Source organism: Perognathus longimembris, chromosome 3 (genome assembly GCF_023159225.1).
Source record: "Perognathus longimembris pacificus isolate PPM17 chromosome 3, ASM2315922v1, whole genome shotgun sequence".
NCBI lineage: Eukaryota > Metazoa > Chordata > Mammalia > Rodentia > Heteromyidae > Perognathus > Perognathus longimembris.
Window position 1 is genome coordinate 73,392,837 of NC_063163.1, and position 26,419 is coordinate 73,419,255.

General features: G+C 57.5%; 2 protein-coding genes across 3 annotated transcripts; one reads left to right on the top strand and one right to left on the bottom strand.

The window, feature by feature from the left end:
* Positions 1 to 2,403: 2,403 nt before the first annotated feature.
* Positions 2,404 to 9,452, top strand: Ddx39a (DExD-box helicase 39A). Its single transcript, XM_048342358.1, has 11 exons — positions 2,404 to 2,509; positions 6,504 to 6,715; positions 6,795 to 6,922; positions 7,191 to 7,283; positions 7,566 to 7,749; positions 8,203 to 8,321; positions 8,410 to 8,541; positions 8,633 to 8,742; positions 8,819 to 8,963; positions 9,052 to 9,199; positions 9,287 to 9,452. The coding sequence occupies exons 2-11, from the start codon at positions 6,508 to 6,510 to the stop codon at positions 9,301 to 9,303; spliced, it is 1,284 nt and encodes a 427-aa protein (XP_048198315.1). The 5' UTR covers positions 2,404 to 2,509; positions 6,504 to 6,507; the 3' UTR covers positions 9,304 to 9,452.
* A 74-nt stretch (positions 9,453 to 9,526) lies between these two features.
* On the bottom strand, positions 9,527 to 21,703 carry Adgre5 (adhesion G protein-coupled receptor E5). 2 transcript variants are annotated; one of them, XM_048342356.1, is made up of 18 exons: positions 21,533 to 21,703; positions 19,059 to 19,109; positions 18,810 to 18,929; positions 18,202 to 18,357; positions 14,769 to 14,915; positions 14,158 to 14,304; positions 14,020 to 14,066; positions 13,829 to 13,915; positions 13,208 to 13,385; positions 12,724 to 12,837; positions 12,336 to 12,556; positions 11,539 to 11,721; positions 11,116 to 11,310; positions 10,679 to 10,905; positions 10,527 to 10,593; positions 10,070 to 10,330; positions 9,872 to 9,976; positions 9,527 to 9,793 (listed from the first exon to the last, which is right to left on the bottom strand). In XM_048342356.1, the coding sequence occupies exons 1-18, from the start codon at positions 21,561 to 21,563 to the stop codon at positions 9,686 to 9,688; spliced, it is 2,445 nt and encodes an 814-aa protein (XP_048198313.1). In that variant the 5' UTR covers positions 21,564 to 21,703; the 3' UTR covers positions 9,527 to 9,685. The 2 variants fall into 2 exon arrangements, with proteins under 2 accessions (XP_048198313.1, XP_048198314.1); XM_048342357.1 differs by lacking the exon at positions 14,769 to 14,915.
* Between the last annotated feature and the right edge of the window lie 4,716 nt (positions 21,704 to 26,419).

Genomic DNA, 26,419 nt, shown 5'->3' on the forward strand with positions numbered 1-26,419 from the left:
CTTCCTTTTCTTTCTTTTATGCCAATCCTAGGGCTTGAACTCAGAGCCTGGGAGATGCTGTCCCTGAGCTTTTTCCACCCTACCAATTGAGCCACAGCTCCACTTCTGACTTTTTGGTGGGTAATTGGAGATAAAAGTCTCATGGACTTTCCTAGTCCAGGCTGCCTTTGAACCTGGATCCTCAGATCTCAGCCTCCTGAGTGACCAGGATTACAGCGTGAGCCACTGACACCTACCTAGCACGAGGAGAATTTTCAAGTGTTCTATGAAGGCTCAAGCATTCTTGAAAGGTGGTTGGCCAATTTCACCTGCTCCCCATACCACACTGGAGAAAAGGAGAAAATTCTAGCTGTTCCCTGGCTCCCCACACATGGGTACCTTACCGTGCATCCTTTTTGTCTTTTTAGCTCTTTGGGGTGGGTGTGTTTTAAGTCTTCTAGATCTTTGAAACAACCAGGATTGAATGAAGCCACTACGGCACATGTTAACATTTGCTGATCTGAGCTGGTGGGTGTACTTTAGGACTCTCTGATATTTTGTGCCGTTAAAATTTGATCTTTTTTGGGGTGGTGGGGTGGTGGTGGTGAGGGGTTCGTTTTAGTAAAGTAGAAACTCCTCCCTGGCCGAATAGCTGGCAAGGATGATGGAGCGTTTCCAGTTTCTTCCAGAGCTTTGAACAAGACTCAGGTGGCTTCTGATTTCTCTATAACTCATTTTAGACGATCTGATTACTCCAAGATCTACCGCCTCCCACCTGCTTCCCCTGGGCTACGGTCTCTCCCTGGGGACTGGCTTGTCCCAGCTTTCCAAGTTATTTAGCCTTGGCCTGAATCCTCCACATATTCCAGAAACAGGGAGCTGGGGATCGAGGGCGTGGCTCAGGGGTGTGGCTATGTGGAGAGCTGGGGCTCTCTCAATGGGCGTGGCTCGTCCCCCTAGGAGGCGTGACACACGCGAATCACGTGTCCAACTGCTTAAGGCGGGGCTGAGCAAGAAGGGGGCGGGTGGGACTAGCCTTCTCTCTCTTGGCCCTTTACTTGGTGGCAGCAAAAATATGAGTTGTCTTCACTCAGCCTGGATTAAATATGTAAATTTATCAAAACCAAATCAGGAGTATAGTAAGGGCAAGACTATAGTGAAGTTGGGAGGAAACCTGCCTGGAACACAAAATTTAGGAAGTACAAAATGGGAAGGTGGCTTAGTGATAGAGTCCTCGCCAAGCATGCAGAAAGCCCAGTTCTATTCCTCAGCACCACATAAACAGAAAAGCCACAAGTGGTGCTGTGGCTCAAGTGGTAGAGTGCTAGCCTTGGGCAAATAGAGGCTCAGGGACAGTGCCCAGGCCCTGAGTTCAAGCCCCAGAACAGGCAAGAAGAAAAAAAAAAAGTCCCAGAGTCTGGCACCAGTGGCTCCTAGCTACTCAGGAGGCTGCTAGATCCGAAGATCGTGATGAGAAGCCAGCTTGGACAGGAAAGTCAATGAGCCATCGAAAGGCTGGAAGTAGAGCTCAAGTGGAATAGTCCCGGTTTTGAGCAAAAAAGTTCAAGACAGCGTTCAGGACCTGAGTTCAACCCTAGACCAGCACAAAAATAAAAATGAGGACTGGGATCCTAAGTCTGTTGTGCCAGCATCTGCCTAGCAAATGGAAGGCCTTGAATTCAACCCCCAGTGTCCTGTACCCCTCAAATATTTTTTAGTAAACAGAAAAAAAATCCTGATAAAGTCAAGATTAGCATTCTTTTTTTTTTTTTTGCCTCAGTGATCAATACAGTTCTGTTCCACACCGCTCCTTATCTTTACTTAAATTTTATTCTGTCCATCCTGCTTCAGTTTTTATTTTGTCAGGCCCAGGGACCGAGCCCAGGGTCTGGTGTAAAGCACTCTGTCACCCAGCTAAACCCTGCAAAAAAAAAAAAACCTCCCACAAATAAAACCAGTCTGTTGCATGATTCTATTTATAGGAACAGAAAAATCGAATCTGTATTATCTGTAGATCAAGCTCTCTGCTCTTTTCAAAGTTCTTTCCGAGCCTCCGCTGCGGAGGAATCCTTGGCCATGGGCCGATGCCAATCCAGATGCCAGATGCCCAGCTTTCAGTACCCAGAGCATTCAGTAAAGTGAGAAAGGGGGGGCATAAGTCATGTGTTCACAACTGGCCTTCAAGTGCCAGCACTAAATATGGTTGCCCTAAGGGCAGGATCACGTGACAGGGCGTGGTTTGAAGCCGGCCTTGGCTCATTTGGTCGCGCCCACTTTTTAGATCAACCAATGAGAACCTGAAGCGAGAGGCCCACCCTCGTTTCCTCTCTCCACCTATAGCCTTCCGGCACTTTCCTCGCAGTCCAATCAGCGCTTCGGTCTATTTTAACTGACAACCCCACGGCCCAGTGAGTTGGGCCGCAGTCGAACTGAGCAGGCCGGAAGCACGGCAGGTCCTGTCTACGCGCGCGACACACAAGCAGAGGCCGGCGGCTCTCCTCGCAGCACGCGGAGGCGAACGGGGAACCAGGTAGGCGGCGAGTCCCGGGCGCGGGGCCGCGGTGCGGGAACGTCGGTCCCGGGCCCAGACAGTTGAAGGGAGACGCCGCGGGTTGAGCGGGAGAGGGAGAGAGAGAGGAAGAGAAGGAGGGGCGCGAGACAACGGGGGGCGGGGCGGTTGGGCCGTTCGGGGCGCTAGACGACGGCGGCGGCGGCGGCGGCAGTTGGTCTCCGGGGCGCATGCGCGGGGCGCGGGCCGGCAGGCAGTTGGCGCGCCGGGCGCCGGCCCGCTTCCGGCGGGGGGGTGTCATGGCGGCGGGGCGCCGACCGGGCTTTGGAGGCAAACGTCTTCATCCGGACGGAGTCGGCGGCGGCCTGATTCTTTTTCGGGAGGAATTGGGCGACGCCGGACTTTGGGGCCGGGCTACACTCCTGCTTGACCTGGTTCTTGCCCCGGGTTTTGGAGTTACCACGATCTAAGGCATGGCGATCCTCTTTTGGAAGTCAGGGTCCCCGTGGGAAGCAAAGGGTGCGGCGCGCAGAGGTGAGGACCCGGGGCCTGCCCAGCTGTCAGTCACTCGGTGCAAGTGACCAGCGCGACCTCAGCCACCCGGGCCCAGTCTCAGGTCCTGACCTGATTGCACCTCGATGTCACCGAGCCTCGTGCAGACGAGAGCTGCACCCCGAGGCCCTGCATTTGTCTGCCGAGCAATACAGAGCTGCTGCGATTGGTCTCCCTTTGTGTTTGCATGCTCAACCTCATTGCATTTCATTTTTACTCATTTTTACGGGGGTTATCGAACCCGTGGCCCATCGATCAAGCGCTGTATCATGAGGCACACTCCTGCTAGGTGTCTTGTCTGTCTTCCTTTCTTTTTCTTTTTAGTGTGTGTTGCTGGTATTGGGCCTTGAACTCGGAGTCACAGCTCCACTTCTTTTTTCGTAGTTAATTGGACAGAAGATTGTCACTGACTTTCTTGCCCATGGGGGGCTTTGAAACTGAATCTTAGCCTCCTGAGTAGTATTGTAGGTGGGAGCCACTGGTGTCCATTTTAAATGTGTCTATTTCTCTTATGTTCTTGGTCAGTCAGGTTTAGAGCCAAACTTTCCACACCCAGGGTGACCTGGATCAGTTTAAAAGTACTCCCTCCCCTCAACTTTCCTACTTACTTTGGCCCTCCCTAATTAGTTACCAGCACTTGATTGGTTTTCATACATTCTACTCCATCTTTGGAATAAATTATTCTTAGGCAGATCCTGATTGACTCATCCTGAAAACCTGTCAGCAATTTTTTGGTCATTAGCTAGCACATGAAGTAACATTTCTTTTTAACTCTTGCAGTGCTGATGTTTAAACTCTGGGTGTCATGACTGCTAGGCAGGCATTCTACCACTTGATCCAGCCCTGTGGGTATGGGTGTGTGTGCACTCATGCACACTGATACTGGGGCTTAAATTTAAGGCCTTGTGTGCTTAGTTTTTTGTGTTTTTTTTTCCAAAAGCTGGTGCTCTACCGCTTGAGCATACCTCCAGTCCAGCTTTTTTCTAAGTTCAGTTCTCTGCCCCAGCTGGCTTTGAACCACAATCCTCAGATGTCCTTCCATGTGTCTAGGTTTACAGGTAGCACCTGACTAGTGGGGTGCTTTTTAGTTTGCAACGTTAAAGTACAGTACACCAGATCAGTGGACACCTAAAAGAAGTGGAGGGTAGAAAGGTGGTCTTTGAGGTGCTGCCTGGCCAGAGGGGCCATGGGTGCCGAGTATAGTCTAGAGGCTGATCATGAAGGACCTGGGGAGGGGGGGTGCAGGGACTCAGGCTCACTCTGAGCATGGTGGGAGTGGGAGGTTTTATGTACAGTGGCGGAGTGTGGCTAGCCAGATGTAATTTGCCTTTGTAGTCTCCCTCCGACTGCGAGGGGAAGGGCCGAAGCTGTGGGTAGAATCCAGGCAGGAATTATGTCAGATGAATAAGCAGCCTGTGGTACACACATAGGATGCAGTATTACTGAGGCATAAAAAAGTGAAGCGCTGATCATGGGAGTGTACCTCAAGAATGGGATGCCAAATGTCAAATGAACAGACAAGAAACAAAGCAGAAGTGGCTTTATGGCTCAAAGTGATAGAGTGCTAGCCTTGAGCAAAAGAGCTCAGGGACAGTGCCCGAGCCCAATTTCAAGCCCCACAACCAATCAAAAAAAAACAGAACCATAGGGGGCAAATTGAACAAAAATGTAAGGTAAAATATTATTTTTCCCCATATCCTGGTAAGAATTCACAAACCTGGGAGCAAAGCCAACCTTACAGAGAGCTAAACCACTCATGGCCATAACTACTAACACTTACCCTTGACATGTCTTTGCTATCTGAACTTTTCAGAATGTCCAGGATCTGATTTAAGACACCCTCTACTCTGATTTCTACTCCTTTTCAGAAAAATGTTTTGTGTTGACTTGAAGACTTCTTTATTGATTATATGCTATTCAAACTAGGGGTGAGTTTTGTTTTTTCCCCTCATCTTTTAAAATTAATATTGTAAATGTGATGTACAGAGGGGTTAGTTACATAAATCAGGCAATAAATATATTTATTTTTGGACAGTGAAAAAAAAAAAAAGAGGGCTGGGGATGTGGCCTAGTGGCAAGAGTGCTTGCCTCGTATCCATGAAGCCCTCGGTTCGATTCCCCAGCACCACATATACAGAAAATGGCCAGAAGTGGCGCTGCGGCTCAAGTGGCAGAGTGCTAGCCTTGAGCAAAAAGAAGCCAGGGACAGTGCTCAGGCCCTGAGTCCAAGGCCCAGGACTGGCAAAAAAAAAAAGAATGGGATGCCAAGGGAGACAGAAAGCCTGACCCAAAAAGGGCCTTCAGCTGTATGATGGTATTTATATGAAGTACCTGAACATGGAAATCGAGAGACAGGAGTACATAAGTGCTGAGTGTCAGGCATGGTTAGCGGGTGCAAAAGAGAATGAGTGTGTGTGTGTGTGTGTGTGTGCTAAAGTGTGAAATCAAGAACCCAAGAGCTGTTCCTTAGGCTCTTTGTTATTACAAAGGTGATGTATAGAGGGCTACAGTTACATGAGGTAGGTAAAAGAGCACATTTCTTTGTAGACAACATCACACCCCCACCCCCACCGTGTGCTCTCCCAGTTGTCCCTTGTACCCCTTCCCACCAATTATATAGTTCATTTTCAACATAGTCTCTCGGACTTTTTGCTCATCAAGGCTGGTGCTCTGCCACTTGAGCCAGTATTCCACTTCCAGTTTTTGATGGCTAATTAGATAAAGGTCTCATGGTGTCTAGCTTTTTGTTGGAGTACTGGGGTTTGAACTTGTGGCCTTACAGTTGCTAGACAGTGCTATTATCACTTGAGCCATGCCCCTAGCCCTTTTTGCTTTATTTAGTTTTCAAATAAGGTCTCATGTTTTGCCTGGACCATAATCTTTGTTTATGTGACATACACCTAGTTTATTGGTTGAAATGGAATTTTGATGACTTTTTACCCCATCTAGCCTCTAACCACAATCCTAAGCTCTTCTGCCTTCTGAGTAGCTGATACTAAATGAGTGATCTACCATGCCTGGTCTGTTTTGATGAATTTTATAGCAAGATAAGAAGAGATTGGTGATGGCAGTGTGGGGACTGTGTGGCCACTTGGGTGACAAGTGGCCAGATAGACCTGGATGGAAGGAGGAGGGGTTGCAGGCTGAGAGAAGAGACTGCCCTTGACACTTCCAGTCAGAGACCGAAGCTGGCTTGAGGAAGAAGCTGTGTTCCTGGGGGTCTTGTTCAACACCCTTGGGTCTCTGGTCCTACCCCAGGCAGGCCTTGAGGCTCTCGTGGGCGTGGTCCCGGGAGGTTGGTCAGGACTGAGCTTGAAGAGAGGGGGTGCATTTGTGCAGAGCCAGGCCCATGTGCTGAGGCTGGCAGTGTGGAAGCTGTGGTGTACTGTGCTTCCACCTGGAGCCTGCATGCTGGCGAACTCTGCCTCTCAGCCTTACCCCTGCTTTGGTCTTGCATCGCCAGGAACATGGCAGAGCAGGATGTGGAGAATGAGCTTTTGGATTATGAGGAAGATGAAGAGCCCCAGGCCCCTCCAGAGAGCACCCCTGCTCCCCCCAAGAAGGATGTCAAGGGCTCCTACGTGTCCATCCACAGCTCGGGCTTCCGGGACTTCCTGCTGAAGCCTGAGCTGCTCAGAGCCATCGTGGACTGCGGCTTTGAGCACCCATCGGAAGGTACACCCCATCTGGGCCTACTGCTCCCGTCCTTGGCTGCATCCTGCGGGGAGCCCCTCACTTACCCTTTCTCCCCCAGTGCAGCACGAGTGCATCCCGCAGGCCATCCTGGGCATGGATGTCCTGTGCCAGGCCAAGTCCGGGATGGGCAAGACGGCCGTGTTCGTGCTGGCCACCCTGCAGCAGATTGAGCCCATCAGCAGCCAGGTGTGTACCTGGGCCTGGGCCCTCAGCGGGCGCCGTGGAAAGGAGGGGCACCCTGGAGACCATTTGTATCACTTCTCTCGCAGGGCTCCTGTCCCGCGAGCTCTGCACACCTTTGCATACTCCTCTGTTGCTGGATGGTTGGGGCAAGGACAGTGGGGGCCAGGAGGGCCAGACAAGCCCGGGGAAGTGAGCAGGTGCCACAGTGGGCTAGCGTAGGCAGATGGGTGCCGTTGGTGGGACCCTGCCTGATGGCCCCTCCTCTCCCCAGGTGGTAGTGCTGGTTATGTGCCACACGAGAGAACTGGCCTTCCAGATCAGCAAGGAGTATGAGCGCTTCTCCAAGTACATGCCCAGCGTCAAGGTGAGCCTGCAGCCGCTGCCCCAACCAACCCGCACCATTTACCAGGCTTGGCTCCTGCCACTGCCTTCGAGGTTTGTGGTGGTTTTATGCGCCTTAAAAGCCTGCTGAATTATGCATGGCTCCCAGGGGCTGGGCTCACTCATGCACCCGATTCACTCCCAGGCCTGCCTGGGTCCCCAGAGACTGGGCGGGTGGAGGTCCTCAGGGGCTGCTGGCCCGATGCCATCCAAGCCACCCAGGCTGGCTCTCGTGGATGGTGAGCAGCTCTCTCTGGACCCACAGGTGTCCGTGTTCTTTGGCGGCCTCTCCATCAAGAAGGATGAGGAAGTGCTGAAGAAGAACTGCCCGCACGTGGTGGTGGGGACGCCAGGCCGGATCCTGGCACTCGTGCGGAACCGGACCCTCAACCTGAGGAACGTGAAGCACTTCGTGCTGGACGAGTGTGACAAGATGCTGGAGCAGCTGGGTGGGTGTCCGAGCCCCGGGCATTGCTGGGCTGTTGGGGTGGCCCAGGCACGGGTCCGCTCAGGGCTTCAGCTCTGCCCCAGGGGTTGTCACTTGTCACCCAGCTGAGTGGAGCACGGGGCCCTGGGTGGGCGCGGGAGGCTGGCTCCAGGCCTGGCCGCCTGCGGGGTGCGCCCCTCCGGGCTGGGGGTCAGGGGGCCCGGGCACAGGGCCAGGGCGCAGCCGTGCTCACGCCAGCTGTCTCTGCCTCAGGCTCCCCAGCCCGAAGCGCGGCTCGGCTCGAGGCGCCCCGGCACGGCTGCTCCGCGCTGGCCGCTGGCGGCGTAAGTGGACCGCGGCTCCTCCCGCGCCCGCCGTGCCCGGCACGTGGCCACCGCTCCCTGGCGCAGGGTGGGAAGGGGCGCGGGGGCGTGCCGCCGCTCACCCCCGCGCGCGCTTCTTGGCCCGCACGCAGACATGCGGCGGGACGTGCAGGAGATCTTCCGGCTCACGCCACATGAGAAGCAGTGCATGATGTTCAGCGCCACCCTGAGCAAGGAGATCCGGCCCGTGTGCAGGAAGTTCATGCAGGACGTGAGTACCGGTCCCCACCGCCTCCCGGGCCTCTGCACGCGGCCCGGCGCTCCAGTGAGCCCCACCATCCCTGCTTCTCCCCACACAGCCTATGGAGGTGTTTGTGGATGACGAGACGAAGCTCACGCTGCATGGGCTGCAGCAGTACTATGTGAAGCTCAAGGACAGCGAGAAGAACCGCAAGCTCTTCGACCTGCTGGACGTGCTGGAGTTTAACCAGGTCACGCCCCACACACCCCCTGGGCCCGCCCAGTGCTGCTCCGGCGTGTGCGTGCCATGGGGCTGATGGCCGCTGTCCCACCCACCTACAGGTGGTGATCTTCGTGAAGTCGGTGCAGCGCTGCATGGCGCTGGCGCAGCTCCTGGTGGAGCAGAACTTCCCGGCCATCGCCATCCACCGGGGCATGGCGCAGGAGGAGCGGTGAGTGCCCTGCCCTGCCCCGTGCCCCACCCCGCCGCCTCACGGGCCCGCTCACGCGCACCCGCCCTCCCCACAGCCTGTCCCGCTATCAGCAGTTCAAAGACTTCCAGCGCCGGATCCTCGTGGCCACCAACCTGTTCGGCCGTGGCATGGACATCGAGCGCGTCAACATCGTGTTCAACTACGACATGCCCGAGGACTCGGACACCTATCTGCACCGCGTGAGTGTCCCGATGTCCCGAGAGCGCCCTAACTGCGCCTGGGCCCCACCGGCCCCTGCACCCTCACCCCGCCTGCCCTGTCCCGCAGGTGGCCCGCGCCGGCCGCTTCGGCACCAAAGGCTTGGCTGTCACCTTCGTGTCAGACGAGAATGACGCCAAGATCCTCAACGACGTGCAAGACCGCTTCGAGGTGAACGTGGCGGAGCTGCCGGAAGAGATAGACATCTCCACATACAGTGAGTGCGAGGCCGGCAGGGTGGGGGTAGGTGGGGGGTACAGCGGGAACCCCTCACCCCCTGACTCTGGCTCCCCTGTCTTCGCAGTCGAGCAGAGCCGGTAACCACGGAAGTGGCACCGGGGACTTGGCCTGCTCTCCAAGAGCCTGGCCCCGGCTCCCCTGGCCTCGTGCACACGCATGCGCCGCACCGCTACTCTTTTTACTGTTGCAAAGCTGTAGATTTGTGTACGAATAAATTTTTATTATGGAAATCCGGGTCTGTGCCCTGCTTTCTCTGTCTCTTCGTCCTCCGTGTCCACACCTCACCAATGAGCCAGGCCACGAGTGTACCAGTAATATTTAATATTTACAACATACAACATAGAAAGGGTTCCACAGACAAAAACACACGCGACGTCCACGCCTTCCATGCAGGAGGCCGCGGCCTCGTACCGTGAGCCTCAGTGGCTTGAGTCCTAGCTTAAAAAGTCTAAAAGCGTGGGCCTCACTCTCCCCATTGTGGTCCGCAGCCCTGGGCCCCGTCCCCGAAAGGGTGGCTGCTGCGCCGGGCCCTGCCCAAGGTTTCACATCCCGACTCGGAAGACCTCAGGGCCTGCAGAGGAGACAGCAAGCCATGAGGCCCCGCCATCCCTCCCACCCCCCCACCCCAGGCTGGCCGGGCTGCTCTTACCCGGGTCTGCTGGCTGGTGCCGGTGCTGGACGAGTGGGAAGAGCTGAACGCTGAGTACTTGCCCCCCACCAGGGCGGAGGCCCACCTGCGGTACTCCTCCCGCACCTGCCGCAGGACCGGGGTCAGGACATGAGACAGGTCAGGCCGGGCAGGGCCCAAGTGGCCCGGGGCTCCCCCACCCCCAGGCCGGCGCCACACCTTCTTGTTGAGCAGGCAGAGCAGTAGGAAGAGGAAGAGTCCCTGCAGGCAGTTGAGCAGCGTGAACACGTAGGACAGCGCCGAGCTGTGCGGGTCGAAGAGGAACAGGCCGAAGCCCCATGTGCTGCCCAGCACAAAGAGCTGCGCAATAGCCGTGACCGTGAGCACGCGCGCCTTCCGCAGCCGCTTTGTGTCGGGGTTGATCTCCGAGAACTTCTGCGTGAGCTTCCACACGGTGATCACGAAGATGACCGCGTTGCACTTGGGGGTGGGGGGGCGAGAGGGGTCAGCATGGGGAGAGGCACGGGGGGATGGGAGGGGTCAGGAAGGGTCAGCGTGGAGAGGGGCAAGGGGAGACAGAAGTGTGAGCGTGGAGAGGGGCGTGGGGAGACAGGAGGGGTCAGCGTGGAGAGGGGTGTGGGGATGGAAGGGTCCATGGCCCCTTCCCCAGGCTCACCAGGATGATAAAGGCCAGGGGCCCCACAAAGCTCCAGAGGAAGCCCCACTCCAGGCTCAGCCAACAGCTGAAAGGAGTGGGAGTGGGAGATGGAGTCAGACCTGGGGTCCCCAGCACCCTGCTCTGGTCCTCACCCCACACCCTCTACTCACTAGGTAGGGCGGCCGTAGCCCTCGCTGTAGACGGCGGCCGACACAACCACGACGAGCAGCGGCACGCCGTACCCCAGCAGGCACTGCCAGCGGGTGCGCAGGCCCTGACCGTGGAACACGTGCACCACCAGGAAGTAGAGCTCCAGGCCCTCCAGGCTCATCCAGCAGAAGGCGGCCAAGAAGAAGTAGTGCAGCAGCCCGGCCACCAGGCGGCAGCGCGTCCCCACCTGCGGGGGAAGGGGCGGGGCCTCGTCAGGGAGGGCGGGCCAAAGCGGGCTGCGCCAACCCTGTGTTGACTTCGAGGAGGGGCGGGGCCTTGCCAGGGAGCGCAGGGCTGGGTGCCCAGGGCACCAAACCCCACCTGGAGGCCCCGGGTGGGCGGGGCCACAAGCCTCCAGGCCTGGGTAGTGCTAGGAAGGCAGCAGGCAGGGTCTCACCTCGCCGTCCCCATTGTTCTCCACGCCCACCAGGAATATGGCCGAGCCCAGGAAAAGGCAGAGGCACAGGTGCAGGTGCACGGTGGTGCGGGAGCTCTGGATGGAGCGAACCAGCAGGAAAGTGAAGATGCAGAGCAGCAAGCAGATGAGTGACAGCGACAGCCCCACCTTCGTGATCAGTTCCAGCCTCGGGTCCTAGGGGAAGAGTGGGAACAAACAGGAGGCAGTGGGCAGTATGCCCTAAGGCCGGGTCCCCTCACCCCAGACCGGGTTCCCTCACCCCAGACGGGGTTCCTTTTCCGTGGCCCTTTCCTGGCACACAGACTAGCTGCACCGATTTCCTGCCCCCTCACCAGGAAGGGGGTGGGAACACTTGAGTGTGCCTCCACAGGGTGCCCTTGAGCAGAGGCACCCCTTGCTCACCTGGATGTGATAGTGGGCCATGAGAATCGCAAAGCTGCTCAGATGATGGCACTGGCATGTGGTCATGCCATCCTTTGTGCCCAGCACCTCGCAGCCTTCCGTGGACCAGTGTCCACTCCTGTTGCCATCCTCCCCTTTCCAGAAAGCACAGATGACCTCCTCCCGAGGCCCAGGCATCTCTCGCTGTGGGCAGACAGGGGCGATCAGACAGGTTGGCTTGGTGCCCCAGCCTTAGCTCTAGGATTTGAGCTGAGCCGGAGGAAGACTACTTTTCAAACTAAAGAAATCTACCTAGCAAAACACTGGCAGCTCACACCTGTAATCCTAGCTCCTCGGGAGGTTGAGAGCTAAAGATCACAGTTAAATCCAGCCCTGGCAGGAAAGTCTAACATCTCCAATTAATCACAAAAAAAAAAAATCCATAAAAGTTTAGCTATGGCTCAAGTGGTAGAGCCTCAGCCTTGAGTGAAAAAGCAAAGTGAGAGTTCAAGGCACTGAGTTCAGTATCCAGTACCAGCATGAGAGAGACAGAAAGAGAAAGGGAGAGGGGGAGGGGAGAGAGAGAGAAAGAGAGAGAGACTGGACAGCCTTGTGAGAAGGTGGCACCTGAACAAAGACAGGAAGTAGATAAAGAATTGATTTATACAGAGAAAGAGCAGCCCATGCAGTGCCCCAGCAAGTGCCAGTGTCCTGAGTCAGATTGGGTGGAGGTAGGGACAGGAAGGGTGAAAGGACCCTGTTCACATTGACTTTAGAGTTGAACATCTAGGCCCATGTCCCCTCCCTACCAGACTCACGGAGTGTGAGAAGTTGAAGGTGACTGGTGAGGCAAGTTTCCCTGTGTTCATGTTGCTCAAAAACACAGAATTGACATTGGAGAGAAATCTGAGCTGTGCGTCCAGGACAGGGCTCTCGTAGGTCTTCTCTAAAGCAGCCAGCCTCCCTTCCAGGTCTAAGGAGGCATTGGCCAGCAAGTTTTTCATGTTTGGTGTGGATAGGATGCCTGCCACAGTAAGGCCTGGGGACAGACATCAGACATGCTGGCTTATCTCTTACCCCTCCCCCTTATTCTCCACCCAGCCTCTCTCCTAGGACAGAGGGGTTGAGGCTTAGCTCAGCCACTGTGACCTGGAGCCCCTCCCTGCTCCTCTCCCTCTCCCAGAGGCTCCATCTGGAGACCCCTACCATATCTAGAAGTTTCATTTCCAGTTGCTATAGCCCAGTTTAGCATCATCTGTGCCTGGCTATGGCCGATTGTGGTGTCACCATTCTTCTGTGGCTGGACCATCAGGGACAACTCTGAGGAGAGAAGGGCAGTGATGTGGGGAGGAGTCTTGAGGGGGGGGGAACTCCAGGTTAAGAATGGAGTCTAGGTCATGTGCCGGGAGCTCACACCTGTAATCCTAGCTACTTAGGAGGCTGAGATCTGAGGATGGAGATTCAAAACCAGCTGGGCAGAGAAGTTCCCATGAGACCCTCATCTTCAGTTAGCCACTTAAAAACCAAAAGTGGCGCTGTGGCTCAAGTGGTAGAGCACTAGTCTTGAGCACAAAGAGGCTCAGGGACAGCGCCCAGGCCCTGAGTTCAAGCTCCACAACCGACCTCCCCCCGCCCCCCCAAAAAAACCCTAATGCAGCCTAGGATGTGACTAGGCTGCATGAAGTCTCACCCGTGCTGGAACTGGAGGTATAGTTGAAAGAACCTTCAGGCAGTGACTGGGCCAAGGTCCTCAGGGTACCTTCCATGCCCACCAGCAGCTGGGTGGCAAGGCGGTGCTGGGAAGGGGGCTCCAGCTTCTCCATGTCCCCAGGTGCCTGGAGCAGTCCATCCAGGGCCTTGATGAGTTTCTGAGGGTGGGTGGCAGGTGACAGCAGCTAAGCTACTGGGTCACAGGGCTGTGTGAAGACCTTGGGCCTCTGTCCACATCAGCACCAGTCACCCAGGTCGCCTGAGCCATTGGGTGCCAGAAAATGAGTTTTTCCTTGAACTCAGGACCTCATACTCTCACTGGGCGTTTCCGCTCAAGGCCCGAGCCACAGCTCCACTTGTAACTTTTTGGTAGTAAACTGGAGATGAGTCTCACATCCTATCATGTCAAACCACAATCCTCACATCTCAGCCTCCTGAATAGCTGGGATTACAGGTGTGTGCCACCAGGCCCTCCCCAGGTGGAATGCTCCACCAACGTACTGCCAGTGTGTGGTTGAAGAGTGTATAATGGGCTCTGTTTGGTTGCTGGCAGTGGTACCCCCACGCCTCCCCTGACCCCAAGTCCCTGCGTGCTGCCCACCTGGATGGTGTCTGATGTGTCCTGGGGTGATTGTGGCCTGAAGTCTCTGGTCAGATTCTGCACTTCCTCAAAGAAGGCGTCAAGAGCCTGGGGGGCAGAGGGGAGCGCTCAGAGAGCCCGGCCTAGTGCGGGGTGCATGGGGCGGCGGCGGAGGGGCCTCACCCCATACCGACTCCACTTGCCCCCCTCACCGGGCTGTGGATTCCGGGGGGCGCCGTCCAGGTGGGGAAGTCGATCCCTGCACGGGACAGAACAGGGTTACGGTGAGCTGAGGCGGGTGTTGCGTGCAGAAGAGGGAGTCGGGGGCTGGGGGGGCGGGTCTCGGGTACCTTGGCACTCAGGATTCTTTGCATCCCGGGTGTGCCCCGGCAGCGGCTCCCAGCCCGGGGAACAGCGGCACTTGTAGGACCCCACGGTGTTGATGCAGGTGGTGGAGCTGTGGCACTCGTGCAGTCTGAGGCGGCACTCGTCCACGTCTGGGGAGGACAGGAAGGGCTCAGACCCTGTCCCGGCCCCGTCGGAATCTATCCCCCACCCCCCTGCGGCGCCCCAGGGCCGAAGGCGGAGTCCTCCGGACGGAAGCTAGTGCAGGCGCCGTGGGCCGCAGGTGCCCGGGCGCGGGCTGTGCAAGGTCTGCAATGCGTCCTGTTAGCAAGGAGCGGCCCGGGTCCCGCGATCTCCCCGTCGGCCCGCAGGTGCCGGGCTCCTCCCTCAGGAGGGAGGACTTCACACCAAGACAGGGCGCCCCAGGGCCAAGCGGGGCGCGGTTAGATGAGGGGGCGTGGCTAAGCATGGGGCATCGAGTCGTGGGCGTGGCGAGGCTTGGACGCGTGTAGCTAATGGGCGTGGTTGTGGCGGGCGTGGCTAAGCGGTGGGCGCGGCTAAGCGGTGGGCGTGGTCCTGTCAGATCCCCAGAGTGCGGAGTCTCCCAGCTGCGGACCTTCACACTGGGTGTCCGGCGGGCCGTCTGGGGATCCCGGGATCGGCCTCCAGCCCGGTCGGCAGCGGCACTGGTAGCCGCCGGCTTTGTTGAGGCAATGGGTGGAGTTGTGGCAGCGGTTGTGGCCGGAGGTGCATTCGTTCACATCTGCGGGCAAGGCCGGAGGGTCAGACCCGACTCGGTCATCGCCCCCATTTCTCCGTTGCTGGTGCGTCACCACCCCAGCCAGTAAAGCGGTCCTGGCAACTTGGGCATGGCAGGGGGCATGGCCCTCTATGCACAGGTGATGCCAGGAGGGAAACCGAGTCCCCCGGGCTGGACTTGCTGATGGTCGCACGCTTGCTCCTTTCCTAGCCATGGCTGAAGTCCACTTCTCAGAAATGGAAGGATGTGCTCTTTCCTGGGCTGGCAGGGAAGGCGCCCCCACCCTGTCCTGTGGCGAGGCCTTTCTGGCATCTGAGTCCTTGGCACAGCCCGATGGTGATGAGCTGGTGACCTGCCTGAGCTCCAACCCTGCTCCTGTGCAGCGCTGGGGGCCTCTTGGGGTCCCTACAGACTCCTGGGCCACTCTCAATCACCCACATCTGGGCAAAGAGAGAACAGGGAAAGAGCGCCAGCAGCTGCAGCAGACTCTAGGTTGGGGGTCTGCCTGTCTCCTGCTATCAAGCATCTGGGAGGCACTGTGGTGGTCTTTGAGCTCTCACTCCCATGGAGCTGTCCTGTGATCTTGCTAGCAGATGTGATCTCCTCTGCAGCCAGCTGAGGCAGGGGTGTCAGTGCCTGGGTTCCAGCCTGTGCATAGGGAGCAAAGACCTGCTGGGCCTCATGGGAAGCCAGTGAGGACAAATGCAGCGGCCTGAAGCACCAGGGCCCTCCTGGCTCCCAATAGCGACCTTTGTCCTGATTCCATTGTAGGAAAATGGCTGAGGGCTCCAGTGTTCCAGGGACTTGGCAGGACAACTCTTTTGTCCACTGGAACCATGAGCCAGTCCTACCCAGATGTCCTGGGGTGTGCGGCAGGGGACAGAGACTGAAAGGGCAGATGTCAGGCAGGAAGCCTCCCTCCCACAGTAGGGCTCACAGCAGCTGGGCAGGGTAGGATGCCTTTCCGTGGATGAAGACAGGGCAGAGGGTTACAGCCACGATCCAACAAGGCCAGGATGGTCAAGGCCTGTGTTATTAGAGGAGTGGTGGATTCTGTCACTTGTTTCTCATTTCCATTGGGGACTCCATGAGTTGGTCTAGCTTCCATCCCAGTGGCCCGTGGGATTCTGGCCAATGCCCTCAGGAGGACAGGCCAGGGACGGGGTCCCAGGTGACAGTTTCCTTTTCTTCCTCTTGCTCTATGGTCCAGACTGCAGCCTTGTCCTCCCCCAGCTCTGGTGTGTGGATCAATGTCACCTGCCCACCACCTCCTGGGGCCCTCTGGGAGGCCATGATCACTTAACCAGGAGCTGTACAGAGGCCCAGAAGCTGAGAAGGGGTGCTGGAAGACACTTCCTGGGAGGACTGGTAGGGGGACGGGCCTCCTTTATCCTGAGTCTCCAGGCTGAGGCCCAGCGTCTATCGAGGTGGGGGAGTCAGAGAGGGTTCCAGGCGAGGCTGAGCCTGTGTGGGCCCCATAGGGGCAGGTGGCACCCTGGTGATCCCTGACCTCCAGGAGAGGACAGTCACAGTGCAAGGACCTGAATGCAGCCCCAGCTTTTGGTTTTTGCAAATGAGATGCAAATTGGCAAGTGGAGCATCTGAACTTCCCAAATGACCCTTGATGAAGGATTCTGAGAGTTGGGGTTGGGATAAGTGACCAGACATTGGAGGACTGTCGTCGGGTAAGGAGCAGAGGGGCCAGCCAGGCACAGATGGGTGACCCCAGGTGGGCGTGTCCTCCGGCCCTGGGACACTAACAGAAACAGCCCAGACTCTCTCATGGCTGCCCAGGGTACTCTACAGGTGCTTCAATGGAGTGGCCTGGGAGCGGGTGGCTTACTGGTTGAGGCAGACTGTAGGAGGCATGGTTCCACAACAGGGTGCTGCTCATTGTTAAGTTGGCCCACTGGCAGCACCATGGCTCGGTGATTGACAGGTGGCTCAATGCACAGGCCTTTGGCCCAGCGGTTGGGGGCAAGGCCCAGTGGTTGGAAGTGTGGTTTCAGGGATAGGCGTTAGTGTGGCTGGGCTACATAGGGATTAGTGGTAGGGCGTGGCTCCGCGGTAGGAGGCGTGGCCTGGTGATAGCGCCCTTTCCTGACAAGTGCATAAATCACACCACAAAAGCAAAACTAGCGGCTGGAGATATGGCCTAGTGGCAAGAGTGCTTTCCTCATATACATGAAGCCATGGGTTCAAGTCCCCAGCACCACATATACATAAAACGGCCAGAAGTGGCGCTGTGGCTCAAGTGGTAGAGTGCTAGCCTTGAACAAAAAGAAGTCAGAGACAGTGCTCAGGCCCTGAGTCCAAGACCCAGGACTGGCAAAAAATAAAAAAAAAGTACAAAATTCCATCACTACTAGAGCCTTCCCAGCTGTGCTGTGTCCTGTCACTCCCCTTTTACAGGCAGGTAAGCTGAGGCACCAACAGATAAATTAATTTGTCAGGTCACACAATGGACGAATGGTGAGGTTACATTGTTTTTCTGTTCTGGGGATGGAACTCCAGGCTAAGTACATGCTAGGCAAGCACTAAGCCACAAAGTGATGCCCCCTCCCTAAACCACTCCCTCGACAAGGCAACACCCCTGACCTTCTGCTTTTATTTTTACCTTTAAAAGCTAGGGTTCCTCCTCCCCAATCCTTCCTTCTTCTTTTTTTTTTTTTCTTTCTTTCTTTTTTCTGCCAGTCCTGCTGCTTGGGCTCAGGGCCTGAGCACTGTCCCTGGCTTCTTTTTGCTCAAGGCTAGCACTCTGCCACTTGAGCCACAGCGCCACTTCTGGCCATTTTCTATATATGTGGTGCTGGGGAATCGAACCCAGGGCTTTATGCATGCTAGGTGAGCACTCTACCGCTAAGCCACATTCCCAGCCCTCCTTCCTTCTTTTTTTAAAAAAAATCACAATGATTATTATTACATGTCACACATCAAACATGTCTTTCATTTGACAGCAGTGGGGATTGAACCCAGGTCCTCATACTTGCTAGGCAAGTACTCTGTCACCTGAGCTGATTGTTTTGTCCCCTATGCAGCTACCCCAGCCTGGCTTGGAATACGGAGTCACCTTGCCTTGCCCATCCGAGTGCTGGGATTACAAGCACTCACCACCATGCCCAGCTGAGCAGTGCTTTCTGGATAGTCAGCCTGACCCTCAGGTACACACAGTAGTCAGGATGGGGCACTGCCCTGCCAACCAGTGCGGGTGCACGCACGCACGCCTACTCTGCACTCCCAGGTACTGAGTTCACAGCCATTCCTTGGTCATGGGGAGGTGGGAACTCACCTTGACACGTGTTCTCACTCTCATTATGGAATTTTTTTCCCCCAGAAAGGAGTGCATATCCTGGGCTGCACAGGCAGTAATAGCTCCCTTCTGTGTTCTGACAGTCGGCAAACTTCCCACAGGACGTCCTCAAAGGCGGTGCACACTCATTGATGTCTGTAACACACAGGTCAAAGGTCATCTCCCAAAGGTGTGAGTTCTCTCAGGAAAGAGAACCTCCCTGACCTCCTAGCACTGGGGCGGATCCAGCTATTGAAAAGAATCGGGCTGCACCTGGAGCAAGCCATTCCTGAAGGCTCATCAGTCAGTTGCTCCTCTGAATTCTCAGGGTGACATAGGGGACAGTGACAGGGTAGGGATGTGCTGGAGGCTTAGCATCTCCCTCTCCTAGTCCTGAGGGCAGATGGGTGCACACAGACTCCAGGCGACCCAAGTCCTCCCTCCAGAGGAAGCCGCACACATTGATTTCTTGCTTCTCCTCTTTGTTTCTCTGCCTTCAGTGATGGTCTTAAGGCTGAGGCTGAGACCCCCCCCCCAACTGTGACCCATGTCTCCCACTCCCCAGGGGCTAGATCCTCTCCAGCCGCTCCCCCCTCCATCCTCCGTACCGTCGCAGCTTCCATCTGGGCTGGTGATGATGGGCTCCTCCCCGGAAGTGAATCCCGGCTCACATCGGCAGGTGGTGGCATTGAGGCACGTGGAGTGTGGAGGACACCACTTGGCACAGCCTGCAGGGAAGACCAGGTGAGGAGGGTGGGGGCGGGGACCTAGGGGAGGTGGGGGCGGGGCCGAGGGGTGCCGGGAGGACCCCTTACCCCAGCCTTCGGGTGGGGTGCAAGTGCTCCCTGCAGACTCACCTCCTGTCTTGTAGGCTGCAGCCCCCCACAGTCTCAGCACCATGCACAACACTGCAACAGAGTGGGAGAGGGGTCAAGGACAAAGGCACCCAAAGGGGTGCCTTCGAGGGCTGTGGGCTTCACACACACACACACACACACACACACACACACACACACGCTTGCACTGTGTCTATCTCAAAGGCAGAACTCATGTGACCAGGTGTAGTGATGCACACCTATAATCCCAGCCCTCAGAAAGCCAAGCCAGCAGAATCACAAGTTCAAGTCCAGCCAGGACTTATTTCAGAAACTAAGAAGAGTGAACAGGGTCACAGCTGTCATCCTAGCTGTCAGGAGACTGAGATGTGAGGGTTGCAGTTTGAAGCCAGCAGGGGCAGGAAAGCTTGTGAGATTCTTATCTCCGATGAAAAAAGCCAGGAGTGGAGCTGTGGCTCAAGTGGTAGAGCACTGGCCTTGAGTGGGAAAGTTCCAAGGACAAGGCCCTGAGTTCAGGCTCCAGAATTGGCTCCAGAAAGAAAGGAAAGGGAAGGGCAGAGAAGGAGAGGGGGATTCGGGAGCAGCTATTCAGGCCTTTCCCACGTACAGCCTCACAGGTGCCTCCTCTCCTGTCCCCTCCCCGGGTCGGGGGACCCAATGACACAATAACACCGGTTCTGGGACACAGGTGACCTTTCACCCCAGGATCCCCCCTCCCAGGAATAGGAATCGTCTGTGGTTTTGGGGGGGGCGCGGGGGCGCAAAGGGGTGTCCTGTGTTCCTGCTGATCAGGAGGACACCCCCCAAGGGCAGGTCTGGGGGGCCCTCAAGTCACCCAGAAAGGGCTATAGACATGAAGACCTGCTTTGCCCGTGACCAGAGGGGGAGGGACAGGGTGCGGACCTGGAGAAGAGGCAAGGGAGCAGCAGAGAGAGGAAAAGAATTGGGCAAACAAAGACACAGAAGGGGGCAAAGAGGGGTGCTGAGGAAGGCCCAAATGAGACACCCAGCCTCCGCTTACTGGGGAGCACAGGGAAATGACGAAGACCCCCCATAATCTCAGGAGTCCGAATGGGGTGTCCGAGCGAGGGAAGGGACTGGAGGAGGGGAGGTCTCCCGTGACTCACTTCCTGTGGTGACTCATGGTGGCCGTGGCCCCAGATCCACCCCCTGGGGGGAACCCTGGGTCGTCACTGTGCCCATGGCTGGGGTGTGGGGGCGGTGGCCACGGGGTTCCCCTGAGTGCCCGAGAGCAGGACCTCCCCTCCCCCAACCCTAGCCCTCCCAGCTAGGGTAAACTGAGGCTCCCGCCCTGGCGCCTGGCTTTCTTCCAGCAGTGAGGTCACACGCAGGGCTAGCCTTCCTCCACTTCCCCCTTTGGGGGGGACAGACCACAACAGGACAAAAGCCACTTGTCCCCAGCTGTTCCCAAGGCCAGTCCCAGGGGACACGGAGCCAGCCCCCAAATCCCTGTGGCCGGTCCCCAGCCCCTGGGACGGCTCCTTGCACCGGGTCCCCTGCCTCCCGGGCCAGCCGCTCTCCCATGACACCCCCAAGCTGCCGGCCACGCTGTCTCCATCTGGGACTTGGAAGAAAACCAAACAGGAGCCGAGAGCAGCGGCCACGGGCACATGTGGTTTTCATTCCTGGCTGGCCGGGCCGGCCGGGTACAAAGCTTCTGCTGATGTTTTTGTTGGGGGGACACTTTGTGCCTCTTTCTAAAGGAGGTCCTGCGGCTGGATCCCCACAGCGTCCTTCTCAAAATCACACGCGAGCCCCCTCCGTCGCGGCGAACGCGCCAGGCCCCGGCTCTCGCCCGGGGCACACTCGGGCCACCGCCCCGGAGGAGCGGCTCCGGCTCCGCGCCACCGGACGGGGACCAAGTTTGGAGAAAGTTCTGCGGGTCCCCACCCCAGCCCCGGTGACAGCCGGGCAAACTTCCGCAGCTGTCCCGCCGCCCAGCGAGCGCGGGGGCGCCGGCGGCCACCTGCCACCCGCCGCCCGCGTGAGGGCGGATGGGGCCCCGGGGTTGGGGTAACACCCTCCCCCGTTTTTGGCTGCCTGGTCGCGCTGGCAACGCGCTGTCCCGGGGCTGGGCGACCGTTAGGCCCCCGGGGCGGGGCGGGGCGGGGCGGGGACAGAAGTCCCCAGAAGTCAAGTGCAGGCCCGGGCCCGGGCGCGAACCCCGCAACCCGTCTTTCCCGGGGACCCCGCACGTGGGGACCCCTCCCGCACCCCTCTGTGCTCCACAGCGAAAGCATCCGCCTGGGGGTTGAAGGTGGGGGCCCCCGGTGTCTTTGCACCCCGATCTCTCGGGCCAGACAAACTCCGAAGTGGTTCTAATGGAAAGATCGGCCGGAGGCAAAGGAGCAACCCCAGCGCCCCCCGAAGTTCCTGCCGGGGCGCAACGCCGCCAAACCAGGCTCAGATCGGCTTTCCCCCTTTGCACCCAGGGACCCTCCTCGGCCCTCCCTACGGGGTCCCCAAGTTCTTACCGAGGAGGGCTGGGCGGCAGGGGCCGGCCATGGCCCCGGCGCGGGCGGGCGAGCGGACGGGCGGAGCGCGGGACGGAGCCGCGGCAGTGACGGTGGCGGTGGTGGCGGCCGCGGACTGCTCCTTATGAACCGGGCGGAGGGGCCGGCGCAGCCTGGTTCCTCCCCGGAACTGGCGGGGCCGCGCGCTGGGCAGCGGGGACGTCCCCAGGGGACGCGGCGGGAGGGGACGGCGGGAGCGTGCACGAGGGCGCGCCCGTCCCATCGCCCGCGCGCACTGACATGTGCGTGCGCACACAGGCGCGCGCTCTGAATCCAGCGCGCGAGCGCGGACGCCGCCTGGCCCCTCCCCTGCACCGGGCACAGCCGGTCCCCAACCCTCCACCCCTCCACCAGGGCTTGGGGCGCGGCCGCAGCAGCTGGGCCCGGCGAGACGCGGCCACCTCTCCTCTGGTCCCCGGTAGGGTGACGCTGGGTGGCTGGCGGGGTGAAAGGGCGGGAGTCCCCACGGGGATGGTCGCCCTGTGCACAACTCGGCTAACACAGCCTTTATTCCAGAGCGGGAAACTGAGGCAGGAAAGAGAGGCCAGGGTCTACATAGGATGGGCCAGGATGGGAAAGGGACACCCCTACACAGAGGGGTCTCCACGGAAGCGAGAATTTCAGTCCAGGAAGAGAAACTTCGGGGGTAGGGTGGGCTGGGGTACGGCTCAATGGCTGGGCTTGAGGTTTGGGACTGGAAAAAATAAAGAGGGGGGAAAAGGACAGGGAGAGAAACTTCCAGGCTCAGAGCAGTCCCCCCATGCCAGCCCTTCGGGGGACTCAGAGGGCATCTCTTTAGTCCACACAGGATCGTGTGCTGGGAAATTTGTTTCCTTTTTAGGAGAAATCACGTGACCGCCCTGTTGTCTAGTAATTCTCTCAAAACTATTTATAAAGTGGCTCAGCTGCACCCGGCCGGATTGGGAAGCGTGGCTTCCTAAGAGCATCTGCAAGGTGCTGTTCAATAGTCCCAGTTACCACAGGCAGGGGAAACTGAGGCACGTAGCAGTAAATTGAACAAACTGTGGGTCCCAGCCTAAGCCCCTCGGAAGAGCCCAGGGTCTGGAGGGTCTGTGCCAGGTAGGGCGGTGTCTTTACCACTTCAGCGACCACAAGCCTAGCAGCCAGCTGTGAACAGCTGCAATTCAGAGACCTGAGGTCTGAGGATCGCTGGTGGAAACCATCCCAGAAAGGCTGTGAAACTCTTATCTCCAATTAAGCAGAAAAAGCCAGAAACAGAGCTGCAGCTCTCAAGTGGTTAGAGCATCCACCTCGAGCAACAAAAACCAAGCCTGATCAATCACAAGGCACTGCGTTCAAGACTCAGAATTGACAAGCACAAGAAAAAACAATACTATTATTGGAAGCAGGGTCTCAACTGTGTAGCTGGGCCTGTATTCAGCTTGAGATCTTCCTGCTTCTGCCTCTTGAATGCTGGGGTCACAGTCATCACCCCTTGCCCATCTCATGATATATATTTTTTTAAGTTTACTTGCTATCATCTGTCATCAGAAAAGATGACTGTGTTGGTATTACAAGCCATTTTTATTTTTTATTTGGCCGGTACTGGGGCGTGAACTCAGCTTGAGTGCTGTTCCTGAGCATTTTTCACTCTAGGATGGCGCTCAGTTTATTTGAGGGCCTGGGCTCAGAGCCCAGGTCTCCCGCTGGCTAGACGAGCACGGTCTTTTCTCTCTGAGACACACCCCTCACCGTTAAGCACGCCCCCATGGTGAGACCACGCCCCGACCCACAACCAATCACCACTAACCACAGACACCCAGCTACACTACCTGCCACACTAATTCCTGGGCCCCGCCCCCGCCGCTAGCCACGCCCCCCGCAAGTGTCTTTTGCGAGAATGAATCTCAGCAGCAAATGAATAAAATGGTGAAGGAAAGTCGTTGGAAATGGCTCCGAGGAGAACTGTGGCCGCCGCTGAGCCTCTGCACCCCAAGATGCACTCTTTCCTGCTTGGAAAAGGAGGAGCACTGGCCCACCACGGCTTTTTGGGTCTGTCCCCGGGGAAGCTGGAGATTCCCCACCCCACCACCCCAGGCTGGGTGTTGACCCTGGAACTCCGACTTTCCATCTCCCCGTGGAGGACAGAAACGGGGTGTGGTGCAGTGTTCCCCAGCTCTAGGGGAAGGGAAGGGACACCCCCTTGTCTGAGCTGGGTACTTACACTCACCCCGTCAGCAAGCCTTGAGGCTGACTTCAAATACACCCCGAGTCCTACTTCTCCCCAGCCCCCAGCCGGCTAGGACCTCCTCCTCTCAAGGCGGCCCCATCCCACCCTCCTCCCTCAGCATCACACCTGAGTCTAGCTCGCCCTGCCCCTCCGGCTCAAGAACCCTCCTGGCTCCACCCAACCCTCCCAGGGCCCCGCAGGCTGGCTTTCCCGGGCCTGCCACTCCCCGCCCTCCTCTGAATTCTGGGCCCCATTACTGTCAGCTCCACAGTAGTCCTCAAGGAAAACACCAAACGAGGTAGGGCCCCAGGGCTTTGCACGTGTGACCTGATAAAGGTCTCAGGCCAGTAAGCTTAACCTCCTTTTTCTTCAGTTCTTCCCTGCCCCCCCATCTCCCTTGACTGACCTACCAGCTTCTCAAAAGGGAAAAAAAACTCAAAGACCATGCTCCCAACCCGCTCCCAACCCTCCCAGTCAGCGAAGCCGTCACCCTCTGTGCCACACCCCAACCTTTCCAGCCTCGGGGACTGTGAACTATATTTACCATCTGCAGCCTGGGCCTCAGCCCCCAGGGCAGGACTGTGTGTGTGGGGGGGGGTCATCTTGACCAATTCCCCTCCAAATCTGCCCCGTTGGCCATTCTGCCTCACGTGGCAGGGCCTGACTCACGGCCTTCCTTCCCTCTGTCCTGCAGGTCCTGGGACCCTCCCATGGGATGCTCCCGCTCTCCAGGTCTGGGGTGAGGCGGGCTTGGCCCCAGTCGGAGCAGAGCTGGAAGGCTGGAAATGCAAGCTGAGGTTTGTTTTCAATGAGGAAGAATAGCAATGTTGCCACCTGCCACCGCTCATGCCAGTCACGTCAGCTCCTCTAAAGCCGAGATCTGCGGGTCCTCCCCAAAATAAACTGCGTTTTCTTGTTCACAGCTGGAGTCCAGGCTAGGCCGCTCTTCAGCTCCCACTCCACCCAGAGTGACTCAGTAGCTCCAAGCTCCCGGCCTCTTGAGTTCACCAGGTAGGACGCTGATCCGCGGTGTCAGCCCCGGGACAGTCCTCTCGCAGCCCGGAGCGTGGCCAGACGGGGCCCGCAAGCACGGGACAGTGACCCAACTCTGTCCTCCGTCTGGCAGCTGGGGTCCTGACTTCCCTTGGACAGTTGGTGAAACTGAGGCAGGAGGACTTGCTTAGAGGCACAGAGCATTCCCACCCACCCCATGTGTAGGGGGGATGGTGGGGGTCCAGTGTGAACTCTGCGCCTGGGCTCTGTCCTGAGCTCTTCAGCTCAAGCCTGGTGCTCTGCCACTTGAGCCACAGCAATACTTCTAGTTTTGTGGTGGTTTATTGGAGATAATGAGTCTCAAGAGTGCTTGTCTTAAGTCTAGAACAAAGAATACAAAGGGGCATGATCTCCCTGATATATGACTGTTAACAAAGGGAGACGAAGAGACAGTAGACACCAAGTCTGTGAAACCAAAAACTGCTTGTCAAATAGTATTCCCCACAGGATTGGGGCATCGACCCAACAGTATGTAACTAAAACCAAACAATTACTCAACATATAAAGGTAAAAAATTGACCTCTCAGGGGAATACAATAGCTCAAAACTATGTTTGTATGTTCATATAAGACTACTGTCGACATATGGTCTAATATCGACATTACATTTAAAGCCCTAGGCGAACTTTCTTGGGCGTGGCCACGTGGCTACTGTATATATTCTTGATATATTGTATATTGTATATATGTCTACCTGACCTAGAGAAGGGATAGAAAAACAGGGCGTAAGATATCACAAGAAATGTACACACTGCCCTACTATGTAACTGTACCCTTTTTGCACAACACCTTGTCAAAAAATTTGTGTTCAATTAATAAATAAATTAAATTTAAAAAAAAAGAGTGCTTGTCTTGCATGCATGAAGCCCTGGGTTTGATTCCTCAGCACCACATACACAGAAAAAGCCAGAAGTGGTGCTATGGCTCAAGTGGCAGAGTGCTAGCCTTGAGTAAAAAGAAGCCAGGGACAGTGCTCAGGCCCTGAGTCCAAGCCCCAGGACTGGCCAAAAAAAAAAAAAAAAAGTCTCATGGACTTTCCATGGCTGGCTTCGAAGCAGGATCCTCAGGATCCTCCTGAGCAGCTAGGATGACAGGTGTGAGCGACCAGCGCTGGGCGTCTTCCTCTCTTTCTATGGCGTGTGGCCCTGGGCACGTGGCCGCACCCTCTCTGGGCCTCAGTTTCCCCATCTATCCCAGAGGTGGGCAGGAACCGGACACGGGCAGGGCGCTGCGAGCCAGGGGCAGGTGCCCCGCCCCGCGATGCCATCGGCGCCCACGCGGGCCGGGCTGAGCAGGGGGTCAGCCGGGGTCTCGGCGCGCGGGGCTCATAACAGGAAGCCTGGGGAGGCCGGGAGACAATGGCGGAGGAAGGGGACGCGGGCGGCCGGGCGGGCGCTGGCTCCAGCGGGACGGCCCCGCCATTGTGATCCGGGCCGGCCAGGAAGCCGGGGAGTGCGGAGTGGGGACGGGGGGCGCCGCCCTGCACGCTGGGCGCACGGGGCTCACGGCTGATTATCCCATGGCCGGGCACCTCGCGGCTCACCTGGCCACCCGGTCCCAGACGCCACCCGCCCGGCCCCGAGGCCACCGCCCTGGCCGCTGGGC

Excerpts from the sequence above, each read along its gene's own strand:
- Adgre5 (XM_048342356.1), bottom strand. The coding sequence starts at position 21,563 with ATGGCCGGCCCCTGCCGCCCAGCCCTCCTCG. Across the intron at positions 14,916-18,201 it reads GAGTGAGAACACGTGTCAAG|ATGTGAACGAATGCACCTCC; the intron begins GTGAGTTCCCAC and ends CCTTGCCCGCAG. Across the intron at positions 11,722-12,335 it reads CCTTCAACTTCTCACACTCC|CGAGAGATGCCTGGGCCTCG; the intron begins GTGAGTCTGGTA and ends GTCTGCCCACAG.
- Ddx39a (XM_048342358.1), top strand. The coding sequence starts at position 6,508 with ATGGCAGAGCAGGATGTGGAGAATGAGCTTTTGGATTATGAGGAAGAT. Across the intron at positions 7,284-7,565 it reads AGTACATGCCCAGCGTCAAG|GTGTCCGTGTTCTTTGGCGG; the intron begins GTGAGCCTGCAG and ends CTGGACCCACAG. Across the intron at positions 8,964-9,051 it reads CGGACACCTATCTGCACCGC|GTGGCCCGCGCCGGCCGCTT; the intron begins GTGAGTGTCCCG and ends CCTGTCCCGCAG.